Raw genomic sequence first — 19,407 nt, 5'->3', positions numbered from 1 at the left:
AAAACAAGACAAATGTCTGCATTAAATTTCAGTACAATGTAGGTATTTTTAGAAACCTCAAGCACTTTCGTTCTGTAGCATTTGTTTACCCACAATTTGGCTTATAGTCTCCATGCTACCTTGAAAATACACTTTTTGTGGGCCCGCCCCCACACGTGACATGGAATGACGCAAAAGGAAAAACAATTGCAGACGTAGATCTGAAAAGTTTATTTCGATATATCCGAAAATAATATATGCGTTTATTGCAGGCAAGAATTTGGATGAACTTTGCAGTGGAATAAATTCGTGGCGTTACCTAATGTGACACATAAAAATGAATTTTATTCCCATCTTGATTCTTAATTGATATGGTTTTTGATATCGTCTTTATTTATTTGATTATGCTACAAAGTGATTAAATGTGGGTCAACGCAATCTGAGCCTTGATTTTCGGATTGTTTTGTTTTGTTTTGGCAACAAAAAAACGAGTTGCAAAAATCTTGAAGCAAAATTTATTGACCGGAGTTAAACTGGTTTCGCTTTGAACGCAGGGGGGTTTCCTAAGTGAGAGCCCGTCTAGAGATCTGTTTAAACTTCAACTTAAACTTGCACGTTTCATGTTTAAATGGCCAAGCAAATGACCCAATATGGAGAAGTGTTTCCAGCCTTAAAAATACAGAAACTGGATTGGAAACAGCTTTAATTCCTGAATATATTACGATGTTCTTTAATTATAGCAAGCAAGTGGTAGGGAATTTTAATGGCAAGACAGGTAATCAACTTAGCCCTTTGTAAGTTAATTGCCAGCAAATAAAATTAATGAACAACTGTTTTCGTATTATGTGGCTAAGAATATTTAACATTTTGTATAACGTAAGTTGTAAAGGAAAACTAAACTTATTTTGTTTTAGTAGTTTCAAAAGAATTTATCAGCATAAGTTTAGTAAATAGTTTAGTAAATACATACGCCTTTTTTACTCAACTCCACAATGACAAATTAATTCGTTGCATGCCAATATTGCCTTCCGTCTGGGTTCAATTTAATTACATTTCGTTTTACTCAATGCAATAAAATGATCTCACTTGAGGCCTTTGCTATAAAAAACTCCCCACACATGTATCATTTATGATTCATACATATATGTTGTATATGGATATTTTCTTGCTTGTGCAGCAAAATATACATAAATGATATGTTGTCATCTTTGGCGCTTGGCTTTGATACAATTATCTCCCTCTTGGCGAAATTAAATGAGTAGGAAATCTTGCAGATTCTTTAAAGTTAACGTTTTGCTATTGATTCTCTGAATGCTTAATGCATATAGATATGTATGTATGTTGCACAAACGTTTCCCAAGTGAGTCGTCCTTGCTCTCAATCGGGTCGATCCAATCAAAAATTTATGGTCATTTTCTATTCGACTTTGAAATGTGTTCGCGTATTGATTTTTACGAAGAGTGGTTTGACTTGCTTTACACTGGAGGCAGTAAAGAAAGATATCATACGTAAGTCTTGTTTTAAAAATTCGGTTCGGTTAATCAGGTTCAACAGAGTTTTATTTTAATTACTAACTTACTCATACATTTTATATATATGATATGATTATAAACCTTAAAAACATGTTTACAATGTATCCCAGAAGAATATTTGCTACATACTTTTATAAAACTTTTCTAGTGATTTAAAATAGCTACCACCAGTTGTTTCTTTTATCCAACGCTTCATTTTAAGTCTTGTTTTAAAATCCGCTTCGGTTAATCGGGTTCTCCAGAGTTTTTTAAATTATTTACCTATTTATACCTTTTATATACATATATGATAGGACTGTAAACCTCAAAAAAATGTTTACAACTTCATCGCATTTACAATTTGTATACCATCATACTTTAATATAACTTTTCTAGGGATTTTTAATTGTTAAATCCAGCTGTTTCTACACTGATATTTCAGGAATGTTCTTCAGTTATTTCAGGGTATCACATTATAAAGGAACGTCTTGGCAACACCTATTCAAATTCAAGTTGGGGTCCTAAAAATAGAAACAATTTCACCACCTACAGTGATTCAGGAATCTTTAAGTATCTTACTTAATAAGTGTGCCCCCTATCTAACCGGTCACAACTGTTTTTTATCAGTTTGTAGGAAAACCCAAAAGGTGGAGCATGCCAAATACAGATGATAGAACATTTACACACGGCATGAACACAGGGAAAGCCTCAAGTCCATTTAGCAATCGATGACAGTTGGCAGCCACTTGTCACATTCATATCTTTTGTACTTGATGTAAGCGAACTATAGTTTTACGGGCAAACGAGTTCCACGTTGGTATTGAGTTGACTTGTTGAGTCTTTCCAGTGGATTCTGGACCTGTTGCCGACTTTCACCCAGTGAGTGAATGTCCCTCCCCATCGAGAAAGTTGCACTTCAATTAACCAGATTACATGGGCCGTAAATCATCAATGCTGGAACTTGGTATAGAAGTTTCCGAGATATTGGGGTATATTTTAACTTAAACATAATAATAATGTGGCTGTACTTGCGTCATAAAAAATTGAAACAGTTTATAAATATAGCCTTGCCTTACAGTTTTTATATTCGGAAACATTCCTATAAATGACTAGGTACATGTAATGTATTTTAATAATATAACAAGGGAATATTTTATATTCCATGTTAATACTGGAATATAAAAGTGGATGTGTTTGCTGGATGATAAAAACACCTATTCGAATGTTTTTTTATTAACACTAGTTGGTTAATGCTATTTAAATTTTAGATGATTTTAAATTGCTGGATACTTCCAGGTTCACAACAGGTGTATAAAAGTGGGAATACTTTTTGGATGAGTTTGCTTGAGTTTCCTTTGGTACTGGATGATAAAAACACCTATTCGAATGTTTTTTATCAACACTTGTTGGTTAATGCTATTTTAATTTTAGATGATTTTAAATTACTGGATATTTCCTGGCCCACAACAGGTTTAGTCTGGTCTCGATTTTACAGCAGTTCCCGTTCGAACTGTCTAATGCTCGTTGTTTCTATTTCTGTTTTTGTTTTTCTTTCTGGTAACTTGCTCGCTTTTGTTTTTCTTGGGTTGCACATGGCAACGTGTTTGTCCTGCTCCTCCTCCCCTTCCGCGACTATTATCTCTCCACTCTCTTCGCTCTGTTTGTGTGTCTGCTATCGCGTCTTCTTATGGTATTTCTATTTATTCGAGTTCCCTTTTTGTTATTCCTGTTGCTTCTCGTCTATTGCAGTTTTTGTTTTGAGATCTTCTTCGCGTGTCTGCATTCTTTGGTTAGGAGTGGACTCGTGAGTAGTACCTGGCGGGGATCTGTACAGGGATATTAAATAAGACAAAATGAAAAGAATTGATTACTGGAAAATTTAAAATCTTTAATATCTGAAGAGGTCTAAAACAAGTTAAAAGCAAGCTAAAACAAGTTAAAGACTTCGGTAGCCGAAGTTATAATACCGATTTTATAAATTTAAATGTAGCCCAAATGAGATAATAGGTTATGTTATGAATTTACCAAAGTAAATTATGCAAAATTCTTAAATAACGTCAATTTTTTACCTTTATCACCCTAAGGCTCCCATGGTAGCTTAGAATAATAGTTGCCCGATCAGCCTGATTTTTTGTATGGATCATGTCGCTAGCTTTTAAGCAGATCAAATTTTTTCATAAACGGGGAACATACATAGGCGTATTTTAACCAATCGTTCCTATGTGAGTGTCTGCAATTTTCAAATCGCTAACTTTTAAACTGAGCTTACAAAACGATATTAAAACAGACAGACAAACGGAAATGGCTCTATGCACTTTTATATTGATGCAGATCTAGAACACATATACTTTATAGGGTGAAACGTATCATTCAATGTGTTACAAAATACCTTCCAAAAGTTATAATACCCTCTGCGAGGATATATAAATAAAATCGATTTCTTGTTTTAACAAGTAATAAAACCTGGGTGTTATGGGGTGCGATTCGGAATAATTTTAAACCTGTCCCAATGCTGCAAAGCCAGCGAATTCAAAATAACTGTATTGCATATTTTTCTCTGAGTGTATTAAAGCCGTTCTTATGATGACCATTGGACTCACGCTGTCATCACTAGCCGCCCAAAAACGTCCGAGTCTCTTCTTCTCTGCTCACGCTCTCGCGCGCTCCCACACACACTGGTGCGAATGACCCTACACCTACATCGCGGCTCACCAACACGCAGACAGCGGGCGGTTGAAGCGGCAGAGCTATCGCCAAGTAAATTCATTCGCGCATTTCACCGTTTCCGAATCGGACGAACCGAACCGGGCGTGTTTGCTCTCCTGCTGCTCTCGAGATCCGAGTCCCGATAAGGACTAAACCAAGTACATACACCCAGTGCAAGTACATACGCCAGTTTCGAAAAGTAAATAGAGTATTTTTTAAGAACTTGGAACCGAACCAAACCATAATTCCTGTGGAACCCATTTCAAAACGGACACTTCAGAACACTCGCCATGTGCGTCGTCCTCTCTCTTTCTCTAAGCGATAAAAATACCGCGTTGCTTTTTGTGTTTATTTTAAAATTTTGGTTAGGAAGTGAACTCGAACTCGTGACGTTTGCATTTTCTCGACCAAACGAAAAGAAAACCCCCCGAGAAACCGTTGACCGAGTGCCAGTGTGAAGGTCTAGGCACAAAGAACCGTGAACAAGAATCTCTTGGGAGTGGGAGGCTTCTTATAATATCAACAACGCCAGCACAGCCCTCAAAGGTGGTCTCTCTAGAAATGCATTTCTTCCCAATATTTACTTCTCCGCTCCGCGTTAACATCGGGTTCTTTGTTCCAACGGAATTCTTGCTCGCCTTTATATCGTTCCATTCGGTCTTCTTCCCCTATCCAAATGCACCTGAGGAAGAAGCAGAGTGTCGACTTGTACAGTTCAACTTGCATAACTTACACTTCGATGGGTATTTCAAGTCTTCATAACAGAAACTATTAAAAATGTTTTTACTTGAAAGAATCTGAAAAAAGCTTTTTGGAAAAATAAAAATTTTCCAATTCCATAAAAATATTTAGTATTGGAATCATTCAAGTGACAGATGTTTTCACTAATGAAAGTTCCGCCAAGTTCTGGCAATATATAGGGCCGATCTAGGCGCATTGGTGCGTTTCCTGTTCTAATTTCGTCGATCTGACTGGGCATTTTCTATTAGAAGTTTTCCAAAATATTGTTTACAATTCTTTTTGTGTTTATTTGCCTTAAGACGTGTAAATTTTTACTGTTATGTGGACGAATTCGCCGTATTTTATCTTCACACTTCCGAGAGAGTATGATTCCATCTTCTCTTAATAAAAATAATTGTTTTCAAGAGCCTTTGCAGATTGAAAGGAATGCATTGTGGCTCAAATTAATAAAATTTATTTTATAACAGACTCATTTATCTAAGAATACGAGGGAATCTTACAAGATTGCCTATAAAAATACGTAACTTTTGGCACACAAAATGTATTTATTACTATATAACTCAAATTCAGAACATCATCAGGCAGTCAAATGTTTAAATACACTCACCGAATACGAGTTTTTAATTGCAGTTCATTAACAATCACATATTTCGGGTTTTTTCCTTTTGGCTGTATTTCATATGTTTCTGTAGTGATCATGCTGTTGTATAATGTATCAGGGCTTGTGATCAGATCATTTCTTATCAACAAAGTTATGCGCATCCCACTAATCAATTAAATTTTGGACATTTGGTTTGCCTAGCATTCAAATTTAAACTTATCAGGTGACACTATAAACATAACAGCATGTCCAGTAACAGCTTTACGTAATACGATTTATTTCCCTTTTAAAAATGTTTCGTTTTTATTTTAATTCTTCGCTAAACCATTGAATTTAATGAATGATGAAAATGTAAAGCCATTGCAGCTGTTCTCTGTGATAATCCTACAACTGGGTGCTTTATATCAATTGTCTACCCAATCATAGCAGCTGTCATTACATAATAGTTAATTTTTATATCTCAAGTCTTTTTATTATTGAAAACCATAAAAATCAAGGCTGTCTTATCTTCCTAGAGCACTTGATAAGGAAGTGAAATCAACCAGCAAATTGGGTGTAAAAAAAACTAATAAAAGTATATTAAATAAGTCAGAAAGCTAGAAACCAGTTAGGCACGTTTATAGAATTCAGTCATAAGGTGAACATGAACAAATCATTGCATTTATTTACCTGTAGTACTTCCCAACAATGTCGTTATAAATATTTGTATTATTTGTTATAATTTTTGAGTATAAAATACTCACTAAGACTCATTTAAGCAGATCACAGATGTAAAGCATATAACAAATTTTCTGAAACTTTTGTAAGCTCAATAAAATTTCTTAGGCACTCCTTTTGTTTTCCAGCTACAAATATTTATTGTTATTATCTAATCATTCTCTAAATGGGATATAAATGTCAACTTAGGCGAAGTTCACACCAAACTGTGATTTTTCTATCCGTTTATTAATTCACACCTAATAAGCAACTAATACTACAATGTATCGTAGAAGTGGAGGGTGGATGGGGTTCTTATATGAAGATAAAACGATATCAGTAAACAGGTGTTATATGTGGTCATTGAACAAAAGGAAAAAATTAGTTTGATTTTGTTATTAACAATTAAGGATTAATTATTTTGTTAGCATAACGTGATAAATTGATTTTATTTTTTTGACGCCTTGTCTCGGCTGTGAAACCTTTAATAATTTTGAGGTATTATTTGTCAAATATTTACCAAAAGTCGTTTGGATTTCTCCTCATTTCTGTTAGTTATTTACACTTCACATCTGTTTCTTGGGATGACAGATGTATCTCTTTGTTTGTATCTTTTAAAGAACTGAATGAGTGATATTCCCCGTTAGCTAATACTACCCGTGTCTCTGCTTCAAAAACTAATAGTATGCTAATTTCTCTACCTTTTGTTTTGGTTTCACTTTTGTTGACAATGTCAATGTCAAGTTCAAAGTTCTAGAGCCGTGCGCTGACATACTAATTGTTAAAACAATTATTTTAGTAGCAGTTCGTTCGACTTGTCAATCCATATTTGGTTTACCTACTGTGAGTCCGTGTTAGTTAATAGAATAGTAAATCAAAAATTTGTTGTTCCGATGACCAGGGTTGGTTACAATTGATATGCTGAACGTTGGTTGGGGAAGTAAAATGGCTTGAAGGTGAAAGAGTTGAATGAATTTCCAGAGATTCATTTACTGAATTTCAATTATGTTGTGCTACAGTGCATTAAACTCGAGAACAGTGCTAGTGAGTCAAGATCCGTTCGGCTGTCCCTTCCTATTGATAATTACAAAATGATTTGACAGTTTCCGCTTGCTTTGATGCCGACCACAAATAGATTCGGAAAATGCGATAAAATAACATGAAATGTGCATACAATTAACAAGGCAGTTGTCAACATATTTCTCTGACCACTTCTGAAGTTCTCTAGCGATAACCCCGCCGTTTAACCTGATCCGAAATTCGAGAACACGATTACTTGTTGCCATGCGGCGCGTCATGTGTGAATGAACTAAAAGGAAAAGTGGAATAAAAGACTGCAATTTCCATACCAAATGTATGCGAATGTCGTAAGGTGATTTGTCTGTCCCCTTGAATAATTTTAATGAGCAATCGTCGTGCTGCCTTTAGCAAAAGCTTGAGTACAGTCCTACATCAACCTGGATTTAACCAGCCCTAGCAAGTGTTAACAATCTTTGGTAACCCACATTTCAACTAAAAAAGGTTTAATTTTAGCTTTGTATTTGTACTTTGAATCAACTTAATCGACTTGCTTGGCGACCCTCCTCTGATTAGAGTCTAAAGTACCCCTCTATTACTATATATGTATTTCCCAGTGGCGAGTAGCAAGCACTTGAACTAGAAACTGAAATGCCTTATCAATGGTTTGGCATGGGCTTTAGTTTTTCTATTAATAACTCTGGAATTGCGTAATGAAAAAGCCAAACAAACTAATGCGCATTCAGAAAAATATTTTCCAATTAAGATCAGTAAATTATGAACAGAAGTCCCCATTTTACAGCACTATAGTTCGATTTTAATACCCCAATATCTTCTAGTACAATTCACTTTGTTTTCTTCATAGCTTTGTTTATATCTTTATGGCGACCGAGTAGTAGTGAACTGGATTTCTTTTTTTACGGGACTGGTTTTTTCTTATCTTCAGGCAAATGTATGGCAAAACTGTAAAAATGAAAAATTAATGCGAATGTTTTGACTAACGAAGGAGCAGCAGACGGAAACTATTTGAATATTTGCTGCCACTGCATGAATAATTCGCAAAGTGGTCTGGGTAAATTAGTCACATTTTAGATAAACAAAATATGTTTTCTGTTGTTGTAATAGTTTCCTGATTTTGCTTTCATTTGCTTATACAAACATTTTTTTTTTAATTTGGCTTGTTAAATCCATTATACCCCTAATTGCCTGAATAATTGCTAATTAATATAATTGCTCGACTGGGATATCGACGAAATTATTTAAGAACAATTCCTTCATTAATTTTTTTGCGGGTGATTGATCTTATTAACCTCTTATTCGCTTTTAACTGGAAATGCAACCTGTTACTCATCCGAATATGGTAATTTCGTAACATAAATTCGCCAATTAACTTCCGCATTAAGCATTTTTGAAGTGCACTCAAGCAAAAACTGTGCTTGTGGGTATTGGATATATAAGGCTCCTATATATAGCCTGTTTATTGATACGCTAATTTACGCAAATACGTGAGCATTTGAGGGTTAATAAATAACGTCTCTGCCCCAGCTGGGTACACTTGTCCACTCGGAATGTGCCTCTCTCTATGACCCATTATTTCAATTAACTTGTAAACACTTTACTCCACTTATCGAAAACGCCCAGAGACAAAAACATCTACTATATCTGTTCTCTGTCACAGTGCAGTTTTCTATCTTTGAATCTGCCGAGTGCGCCCCGAGCGCCAAACAAAAGGCATTTGGAAAATGATTTGTAAACGGTCCATTAACTTATTTACCGCGAAACAACAATGACAATCGCCGGCAAATATTTCTTTGGTCCGATGATGGTGGTCCCACTCGATTTTAGTTTTGATTGGCTTGCCTGTCAGGCGGTTCAATTATCTTAAGAGAATTTCTTTCCCCATCAAGCGAAAATAGGCGAGAACTTTTGGGGTTCCGTGTGGGAAGTGCCCAACTATTATTAGTTGATTCCCCTTATTATTGTTGTAAGCTGTCAGAAGTTGTGCTCGTAAGTGCCATTTTATATAATTGCGGTTTATTGGGGTTCATTTAGATCGACAGATGATACCTATTCTGGATTCAATCAGCCATAAACTATTTTTAAAATTTTGGAACTTGTTCTGAATTGAGGTGGTGTGTTTTATAAGTAGTTCTGCTGGGAGATTTGTGATTCCCTGGGATCTCAATATATTTATTCTATTTAGCATATATGCTAGTTGCCCGCTATTACGGTGACGTTTATCACTTTTAAAAATGTTGTACATAATAGTTCTGAAGCATCCTTAACCTTTCTTTGCTCAACGTATCTGTATATCATTGTCACTCCAGTCAGACTCTCCAGAACGAGCTGAAAAATTCCACTCCGAAAAGACGGGCATATATACATTCAGATTGCCTTATAAAGATGTAATAATTTATAGTATTTATATACCTAAGAAAACGCGTGTATATATACTCAATATTTGATTGATATTCAGGGCACCCGCTGACGTAGATGGGCAATTCTCAATCAGATTGTTTGCTCATTGTAAGCACTATATGTGTAGGCTCACAGATAGATATGTATATAGGAATGTGCTACAATGTTGGTTCCACTTTATCAGTTTCTGCCCCCTTCATCTCAGTCTCGCTATCAGGGCAGAGCAACAGGTTCTGTAGGTTTTGGAGTCCTATAAAAGGGGGCGTGGAACCGTCGGAGAGGTTTCTGTATTCAGAGTTCTGAGAACCCGACAATGCTCGTGATAGAATTTAAATAAGAATTCTGTTAATTGCCGTGAGGAAATATATTTCAATTAATGACTGGCTTTTGACTTGCTAGCTTACTGAAAATATTCCTATTAGCACTGTCACTCAATTTTTTTTTATATTTCTCAAGCCAGATACAAATTTTTCAAGTTTCGAATGATACAGAACGGACCAAGTTAATCCCAAAGAACTATTAACTAACAATCGGAACAATGGAGAATAAAACAGCACTAATAGACTTTGATGATGGGCCATATAGATGTTAGGGGCGGGTTGTCTATTCCGATGCCTCTCGATCTCGTGCCGCGCAGTGTGAAATTGAATGCCTTCGTTCGTCGCCTATAAACAAAAGCAGGTCTCCAATTACGTCTGACTGAAGCACACGAACAGTCCATCAACAACAAAAGCAGTGTAGACAATATATAAACAAAATAACAACAAACGAAATAACAACATCGGCGAAAAAATAAATAACAAGCGCAGATAAGCCCAGTAAAATGCTTCACAAAAGGCGGCAACTTGTTAATTAAGCTAATTAATTTTATTTATTTCACATATCTGAGCCGTTAATGCTTAAAATAAATATCATAAAATGTTGCAAACCAGGAAAAACAGATAAGATCTGTTTTTATAGTTAGATCTATAAATTTGAAGACATTACAAAATATGCATTTTCCGTACGAACGAATGTTATACACTTTTTTCCATCACGTTACAAATGAGCAGAGAAAATAAATATGCCAAGAATATAAATTACCAACTTTGTATCACTTCCATAAATCAATATTTGTTGACAGTTATACTTCAAAGTTTACAAGGGTTTTATGCCGTAAGCTGTTTGCTTGAAGAAAGGTTCAACTGGTCATTACTTATGTGATATATCTATGGCACGTGAGGCACCATATCTTGCAGGCAATAAAGTATAATTCCTGACGACATTTCACTTTGTGTTGTCAGTCAATGGACTCTTTAGAGGTTGCGTGCGACACGCCACAGATCCATTCTAACCGATCCGTCTCTTGGATGGCTACCTATCTGTCCCTGATGGCTTACCCCGGGAAAGTTTACAAATTTTATGCTCATATCATTGACATTGACATTGCTGTTGTGGAATCTATAATTAGTGGGTGCTTTCGTTTAGATGTATCTACAAAAAACATTGTGTGGGCTTCGTCAAAAAGGGTGAAAAAGTATGAAATGGGTGTGTGCGGCTCTGTTATTATATTTGTCTGGGGCTTAATGGCTTGATTGATTGTTAGTTTTATGCCGATAAGAGGAACCACAGGAACCAATGAGTAGGACGTGCCTCCTAAACCAGAACTCACATGTGTTTCATTTTTGTTTGTAAAACTTTTGCATGGATTACCTAACGACAGGAAAACTAGGAGCTGAAGCTATGACGCTAGTCATATAAAATACAGGCCAACTGTCGTCATGAATATGCGCCTACAAAACATCCACTATGTATATAAAATATTCCACACCATCCAAGCACCAGACATTGACAATTTTTCTGGCACAACTTAGGCGTATTCGTTCTGTTCCATTCTATTTCACTTCCATTTTACAGTAGGCTCTTTTTTTCTTTTTCGCGAAAAGAAATTATATCACGCGCCTGATTTCCATATGCTTCTTTATTTATTTATTTTGTTTTGGGTGCGATGGTGTGCTCGTTTCAAATGATTTTCAATTGGATAGGTTGGGGTAGCATATATATTGATGGATGGCATTTTAATGAAGCGTGAAACGATGACAATCGGCGGTTGGGTTCGGTTCGGGGTTCACTTTACTTCGGGAACTACATGCCGACAAGTGGTTCGCTTCTTACAAGGGGGCTCGTTCTTCGTTGTTAAGAACTTTTAATTGATCTATTTTTTCCTGCTCTATTTGCTTACAGATCTACACACCACCGCCGCTAGACATCAAAATGGAAATGTAAGTATTGTGAAACATGATAGTGATTGATAGTTGGCATAATAGTGAATTTGATTTTACTTATAAAACAAATAAGTTATGAATATAATCAAATTTAAGCATTTTCCTTTGATCTTTTTGTATTATGTTGGATTTCAGTATTCATATACTATTTATGGCTAATTAATTCAGTTATATTCCATATTAATCAATTCAATTGAAAAAGGAGATAAAAGAAATTAAAATTCACAATTAATAAAATACTTGCTTTTGTATTGTAATTATTCAGAAAAATTACAGTTAACAATTATATCTAACTAATTTTTGAATCTTATTTTATCCACAGTGAAATTGGAGAACCACCCCAACCGCCTGTGAAGTTTTCCAACTTCTTCTCCAATCATTGGAAAGGATTGGTGGTCTTTCTGGTGCCCCTGCTATGCCTGCCCGTTATGCTTCTGAACGAGGGCCCCGTACGTTTAAACTTCACTAAGATGTATATTTCAGATTATAATTATTTGAATATTATTTTCCAGGCGTTTCGGTGCATGTACCTGCTTTTGGTAATGGCCATTTTTTGGGTGACAGAAGCCTTGCCACTATATGTGACCTCCATGATTCCCATTGTCGCGTTCCCTGTAATGGGTATAATGGTGAGTTTCCAATATGGAAACAAAATCCTATGTTTATTAACTATTTCACTTTTTTTTACCACACACTAGAGCTCCGATCAGACTTGCCGTTTGTACTTCAAAGATACACTGGTAATGTTCATGGGCGGCATTATGGTCGCTCTGGCTGTGGAATACAGTAATCTGCACAAACGTCTCGCCTTGAGGGTAATCCAGATCGTGGGCTGCAGTCCCCGAAGGTAATTGATACATGCTCGTTAAATATGTGCGGTTTAATTCTAACTTATTTGCTTTTCTTCATCCTTTAAGATTACACTTTGGCCTTATCATGGTTACAATGTTCTTGAGTATGTGGATCTCGAATGCAGCCTGTACTGCCATGATGTGTCCAATTATCCAGGCTGTACTGGAGGAGCTTCAGGCCCAGGGCGTCTGCAAGATCAACCACGAACCTCAGTACCAAATCGTCGGAGGCAACAAGAAGAACAACGAAGATGAGTAAGTATTTTTTGGATAGGGTGTAAAAATACTCTTGTGAGGTTTTTAAAATATTGAAGCTTTGTTGGTGGAAAAATAGTCTTAACCTAAGTCATACATTTTCCTTTTATCCTGGCAACTGACTCTTCCTTGAATATACTTTCTTTTATAAAAGTAAAATGAACAAAAAAGTTTACTACTCCATATTCCTCTTTTTCCCCTTTCAATATATATACTTTATATTATCATTTCGTATCATGTATTTTTAATGTTGTCTGTACAAGTACTTAAATTTATACTTATTTTTTAGGCCGCCATATCCCACCAAAATCACTCTCTGCTACTATTTGGGCATTGCCTACGCCTCCTCGTTGGGCGGCTGCGGAACCATCATCGGAACCGCCACCAATCTGACCTTCAAGGGAATCTACGATGCGCGTTTCAAGAACTCCACCGAACAAATGGACTTCCCCAGATTCATGTTCTACTCGGTGCCATCTATGCTGGTGTACACCGTGCTGACATACGTGTTCCTGCAGTGGCACTTTATGGGCCTGTGGCGTCCCAAGAGCAAGGAGGCTCAGGAAGTCCAGCGGGGAAAGGAGGGCGCCGGTGTGGCCAAAAAAGTGATTGATCAGCGCTACAAGGATCTGGGCCCCATGTCCATTCACGAGATCCAAGTGATGATCCTGTTCATCTTCATGGTTATAATGTACTTCACCCGCAAGCCGAACATCTTTACGGGTTGGGCCCAGTTGTTAGACACCGTGTAAGTGCATTTAAGATCTTTGTTATTTTATATATTAAGTTATAGAATTTCCTTTCCTCTGGTTAAAACCTTTTTATTTATTACCTTCACAATAGTTGTTTATTGCTTCCTTAAAAAACGTTAAATATCGTTCACTTAATCATATTTAGTTATGAACCATTTGTGAATGACAACCCGCTGGAGTTTTGTCTGACTGGATTTATTTTAAAAAGTCATGGGGCAACCTACAGATAAAATGGTATACAGCTTAACAACAGCTTATATATTAATATGGTGTAGGTTGCCATGTCTTAAAAAAATCCAATTAGTCAAATACAAAACAAGTGTCATAAGGACCCAATGGCTTAAAATCTACTAAAAGTTTAAGAAGTATTTAGTGCTTCACTGAAAGTACAGGATTTGCTTTTCGTTAGGCTAAAAAAATAATATACATTCCGACCCCCAAACAACTACCTTGGTACTAATGCTAATGTGTTATACTTTTGGCGTTATTAGTATTTGCTAACTTTTTTTTTATTTTACGTAGTAGTAAATAATACACATTTTTAATTAAAATGAAAAATATTTCAACTGCGCCTTTCGCCTTCTACTTTTCCAGGGACGTCCGCAACTCAATGCCTACCATTTTTGTCGTGATCATGTGCTTTATCCTACCGGCCAATTATGCTTTCCTGCGTTACTGCAGAAGACGCGGTGGTCCAGTGCCCACTGGTCCCACCCCCTCGCTGATCACCTGGAAGTTCATCCAGGGCAGGGTTCCATGGGGTCTGGTGTTCCTGTTGGGCGGTGGATTTGCATTGGCCGAAGGCAGCAAGCAGAGCGGCATGGCCAAGATGATTGGTACCGCCTTGATTGGTTTGAAGGCTCTGCCCCACGCTGTTCTCCTGCTGGTGGTCATCCTGGTGGCCGTGTTCCTAACCGCATTCAGCTCCAATGTGGCCATTGCCAACATCATTATTCCCGTCCTGGCTGAGATGGTGAGTTCCAAGAACATTTGTGCAGCATTAGGTTTCATTAACACTCTATTATCTATCTCTTTCAGTCCCTGGCCATTGAGATTCACCCACTGTACCTGATCCTGCCCGCGGGCTTGGCCTGTAGTATGGCTTTCCACTTGCCGGTGAGCACTCCGCCCAACGCTCTTGTTGCCGGCTATGCCAACATTAGGACAAAGGACATGGCCATCGCTGGAATTGGCCCGACCATCATCACTGTCGTCACCCTGTTTGTATTCTGCCAAACCTGGGGCCTTGTCGTCTATCCAAACCTCAACACGTTCCCCGAATGGGCGCAGGTTTATGCCGCGCAGGCTCTTGGAAACCAGACGCACTAGATAATAAGTCTTTAGTGTAAAGTAACACACAGACCGCCACAGCGATGAAACTTTAGGGAACTGTGAAAGAAAAGTGCCTTTGCTGACTGCGAAAAATGTGAAAAAATATGTAACTGTACTTGCATTTCTGAACTGCGAAAAGTTTTGATACAAAAATATTAACTCCTGTTTAGCAAAACGTGTTGAAAAGATTTATCACAATATACTTTTGATCAGGACCTAAGCACCTGTTTCCCAAACTCAGCTAAATATTTAAATACAAATTAATGTTACTTAATTGTTGCATTTAGCACACAAAGATTTCAAAAATGTGGATAAATTATGTTCTTTGGGAGCACTGGCTTGCCAATACTTTTATAACTAGACTGAGAGAATATATACACGTTTTGCAATTTGTAAAAATTTAATATGAACAACTTACTCAATACTTGATTGCGAACCGAAATGAGCACACAAATAGCCTTAGTCTAAGCTTAAATAATACTGTGTAAATTTGCAATGATTTATGTTTTATATAGTTTGTAAAAAATATCAAATAATAAAAGCTCAAACGACAATAAGTATACAGTTTATTAAATATAAAATGGGAATTTGAAAGGCGAGCCGATTAATTTTTGCGATAGAACTTATTAATCGATAACAGGGCGGCTGCTAGATATGACACCTAAAGTTATATTTGCTGATGCAGTTTTACACTCACTGGACCCCTATTGAATGCTCTAATTTGTACTGTCAAGGAGAGTTTAGGAATTTTGAATGTTTTCAGCGCCAAATGATTTATTATTGCTATTAGCAAATCGGTCAAGTATGAGATATCAATTTAGCCAAGCGCAGTAAAAATTGAATAGCGACAACTGTGGGCCGCCAGTGTAGCCAAGAGAATTTTCACAAATAACAACCGTTTGGTTTTAAATGTTTATAATGTTTATATTTATTTTTAAATCAACAACTTGGCTTTTTCTTCAGATAAATAATGTATATTTTGGTGCAACAGGTGTCAGGTCTTGCAAAGAAGGACGTAAGCTGGAGGTTGGTCATTTCCTTAAAAAACATTTCAATATTTATACCCTTGCAGAGGGTATATTGATTTCAGTCAGAAGTTTGCAACGCAGTGAAGGAGACGTTTCCGACCCCATAAAGTATATATATTCTTGATCAGCATGACCGTCTGTCCGTCCGTTTCTACGCAAACTAGTCTCTCAGTTTTAAAGCTAACGGGCTGAAACTTTCCCAAAAGTCTTATATCTTTTGCAGGTAGTATATAAGTCGGAACCAGCCGGATCGGACAACTATATCTTATAGCTCCCATAGGAATAATAGGAAAAACAAATATAAAAAAAATTATATCTTTGGTGTTTTTTAGCATATAACCTCCTAAGCTTGGAAATAACATTTTTTAATTAGTTTTGAATTTCGAATTTAATTTTATCAAAATCGGACGACTATATCATATAGCTGCCATAGGAATAATATGGAACAAATTATAGCTTCGGTGTTTTTTGACATATGTATTATCTTATACTATTGGGAATATAATTTTTTTAAATTTAATAATTATAACTGCAAGGGTATATAAGCTTCGGCTTGCCGAAGCTAACTTCCTTTCTTGTTTTTTTTTACTATAATACAGTTAATGAGTTCCGAGCCGTTGGAAGACTCCTTGACCCTGCACCAACTGCAATTTTTTCTGAAAAAATTCCGATACGCCAAGTAATAAAATCACCTATACGATTTTAAGTAAGTGCGAGCAAGAGAGACATATGTCAGTTCTAATAATCAATTAATGAGGAAAATGGAGAAACCCGATAGGATCTTCTGGTATTCGATAATTTAATAATTGGACTGAAAAATTGTATATAAAAAGAAACATTTTGCTATGCGAGCAGTGCAACATATTTATATTTTGAAGATCTAAAGCCCATATGGCAGACCATGTGCTTAAGGCTCATGGCACGAAGGCGGAGCCTCACGTCTCCTCCAAGTGCGGTTTCATAAGCCTGAAACACTCGGGCGCATCGCATACAAGGGATCCCAAGTCCCAGTGTTTTTACGTGAAGGTCTACTCCAAGGACCTTCTGTCAGTATTGTCCTGCACTGTTTGGCACCGCCAGAAACCTCCGGATGCACTTGGAAAGCGGGGTGCGCGGAACAGATTTGTATGTCCACTATCTCGTAGCGTTTCATGAGATTATTAAAACAAAAAATTTAGCATTTTACCCATATTCGTGTTTCTTTCACATTCTTTCAGAGCTAGAAAGCTGCTCATCCCAATCATTCCACAGTATTGTCGAGTATATAACGTACATTTGACTAAACGAAAAGTTATTGATAGATATGGCTTACAGTGAACACAAAGCTCGATCGTCGTCACAGTCCCCCAGCACAGTGCAAACCACCAGAGCCGACGACGACGAGCTATCCGCTGCCCTGGATATTGCCGAGGAGCTGACATGGCCATGTGCAACTTATTTAATTGTCAGGAGACATATATGTATAGGTAATACTGCAGCAGTATATGACTTAATAACATGTGGTCTTTCAATGTAGGAATGACTTAACAAAAGCGACGGCCACCAAAAATGTGAATGAATTGGTTGTTAATGTTTATTTTAATTGGACATTCAAATGTGATAAATGTCCGTTTGTATTTGTCAGCCTGTAGTATTGGAAAGGACACAAAAAAGAGTAGCCCGTAACAAAGTTTTCCAAAAATATTAAAGCATCCCACATGAAAACACAGCGTCATGTTCGCTTTTTAAGGTTAAGTAATGAAAAATTTAACTTTTCATTTTTAAAGACCCTGGAGGACGAAATAAAACAAGAAATCTGATGAACATTACAATTTTATCTAATTTTTCAAAATTATCACGTGCGTTCTACAATACGTTCACTGTTATTTTGGAGTGTGGGACTAATACTATATTTATGCTAAGGGTTTCATGATTTCTTGAAAGCGTGAAATAAAATGTTCTCCTGTTTATGCGACGCGGCCGAATTCATGCATTTTATCAATCTCAACAGAAATGCCGGACCGGTGGAAAAAGGTGTGAGCGATAATAAAACCGAAAATTTTTTTCGATTCGCATGAAATAATCTTGCTAATATTAAAGATAGAGTGTGTGCAAGCCAGTATAACATTTTTTCTACCATCAAAATAAAAGATAAAAACTAGTTTCCACTGGCACTGAATTGAAAAATAATTTGTTAAAAGTAAGGTGTATTTATGTATTTATATCGATCTGGCAACTACGATAATTATATAGAGTTACCGGAGTTTAATTGTGACCATTTCACGCTTTCAGGTTGAATTCATAGTCAACTTTTGTGTGTTGCCGAATTCACGAAATGGCGTTTATGCACATTCGAATCGGCTGAAATCGCGAAATGAAAGCGTGAATTCGGCATCGCATAAACACAGTATAAAATAACCTCATTAGTTTTTGAGCACACTCCGCATGACCAGTTCATCTGTGGGATCAATTTAGCATCCCACGTTCCAATCTTCCCCGAATGACCTTGATATATCCTTTTCAAAAAGTTCCCGAAGCGCCAAATACATTTTCCGATGCAGCGAGTGTAGCAACTTTTCCCCGTCTCTTTTTAGCACGTGTATTTCTTAGGGAAGAAAATGTCGCTGAAGCGGAATTTGGTCGCTGGGGCGGAACATTGTCTGAATAGGCTATTTCTATAAAGCCCAAGTGATGCGAATGAATTGTAAAACTATCGTAAAGTTCTGGGTTCCAGGGACCAACCATCGATATTATCAATAGTACCAATGGTTTTTTTTGCGGCTCTATTGTCATCTTTGGGTAAAGTGCCATTAGCTTCGCCGACCGCTTGTAGTCTCCAACTTGCTTTCCTTATTATGCCAAGTACTTATGAGTTTAGTGTACGAAAGTGTGGTACAAACTGATATTTCGCTTTGAATGAAGGGTATGCTGTTACTGCGACTTTTGTTCTCTGCATTGAACGGCTTGAAATACATATTTTGATCTAAGTAGTGATAGTCGTAGTCATCAACGTAGTATTATTAGTAGTAATATTTTTAAACCAATACAAATAAAACCACAAAAAATGCATGTTAATGGACACATGCATAAGAGTTTTTCAGAGACTTGTTTTTAGGAACAAAGATTACGCTATACGCGATGGCCTTCACTGTTCCCCAGATTGCAAACCATTGCCTATATCTTTATAATATCCGACTTTAAAAATATTTGGCATGTAGATGTATATTGATAATTATAACAAAATTCCATTTATTTCAAGAATCTCTAAAATCGACGT

General features: G+C 36.7%; 2 protein-coding genes across 10 annotated transcripts in view; one reads left to right on the top strand and one right to left on the bottom strand.

Annotated features, from left to right (window-relative positions):
• Positions 1–15,680, top strand: part of Indy (I'm not dead yet) — a 44,264-nt gene extending 28,584 nt beyond the window's left edge. For 2 of the 7 annotated variants that reach the window (XM_065864384.2, XM_017082373.4), the window contains exons 2-9: positions 11,893–11,930; positions 12,256–12,382; positions 12,446–12,562; positions 12,632–12,780; positions 12,851–13,039; positions 13,329–13,787; positions 14,386–14,764; positions 14,830–15,680. In XM_065864384.2, the coding sequence (XP_065720456.1) occupies positions 11,893–11,930; positions 12,256–12,382; positions 12,446–12,562; positions 12,632–12,780; positions 12,851–13,039; positions 13,329–13,787; positions 14,386–14,764; positions 14,830–15,120 (1,749 nt within the window). In that variant the 3' untranslated portion in view covers positions 15,121–15,680. Of the gene's footprint in view, positions 1–4,263; positions 4,489–11,892; positions 11,931–12,255; positions 12,383–12,445; positions 12,563–12,631; positions 12,781–12,850; positions 13,040–13,328; positions 13,788–14,385; positions 14,765–14,829 lie in introns of those variants that run through there. The other 5 variants (XM_017082374.4, XM_036815121.3, XM_036815122.3 and 2 more) reach the window with 5 other exon arrangements.
• Positions 1–19,407, bottom strand: part of RpL26 (ribosomal protein L26) — a 165,931-nt gene that overhangs the window by 68,047 nt on the left and 78,477 nt on the right. The window contains exon 1 of one of the 3 annotated variants that reach the window (XM_065864389.1): positions 11,480–11,483. The exons of the other annotated variants lie outside the window; for them this stretch is intronic. The gene's annotated coding sequence lies outside the window, so the exon portion shown is untranslated. Of the gene's footprint in view, positions 1–11,479; positions 11,484–19,407 lie in introns of those variants that run through there. 3 annotated transcript variants of the gene reach the window in all.

Source organism: Drosophila suzukii, chromosome 3 (genome assembly GCF_043229965.1).
Source record: "Drosophila suzukii chromosome 3, CBGP_Dsuzu_IsoJpt1.0, whole genome shotgun sequence".
Lineage (NCBI taxonomy): Eukaryota > Metazoa > Arthropoda > Insecta > Diptera > Drosophilidae > Drosophila > Drosophila suzukii.
Note: the sequence above shows the minus strand (reverse complement) of the source record. Positions and strands in the feature narration are given on the sequence as shown.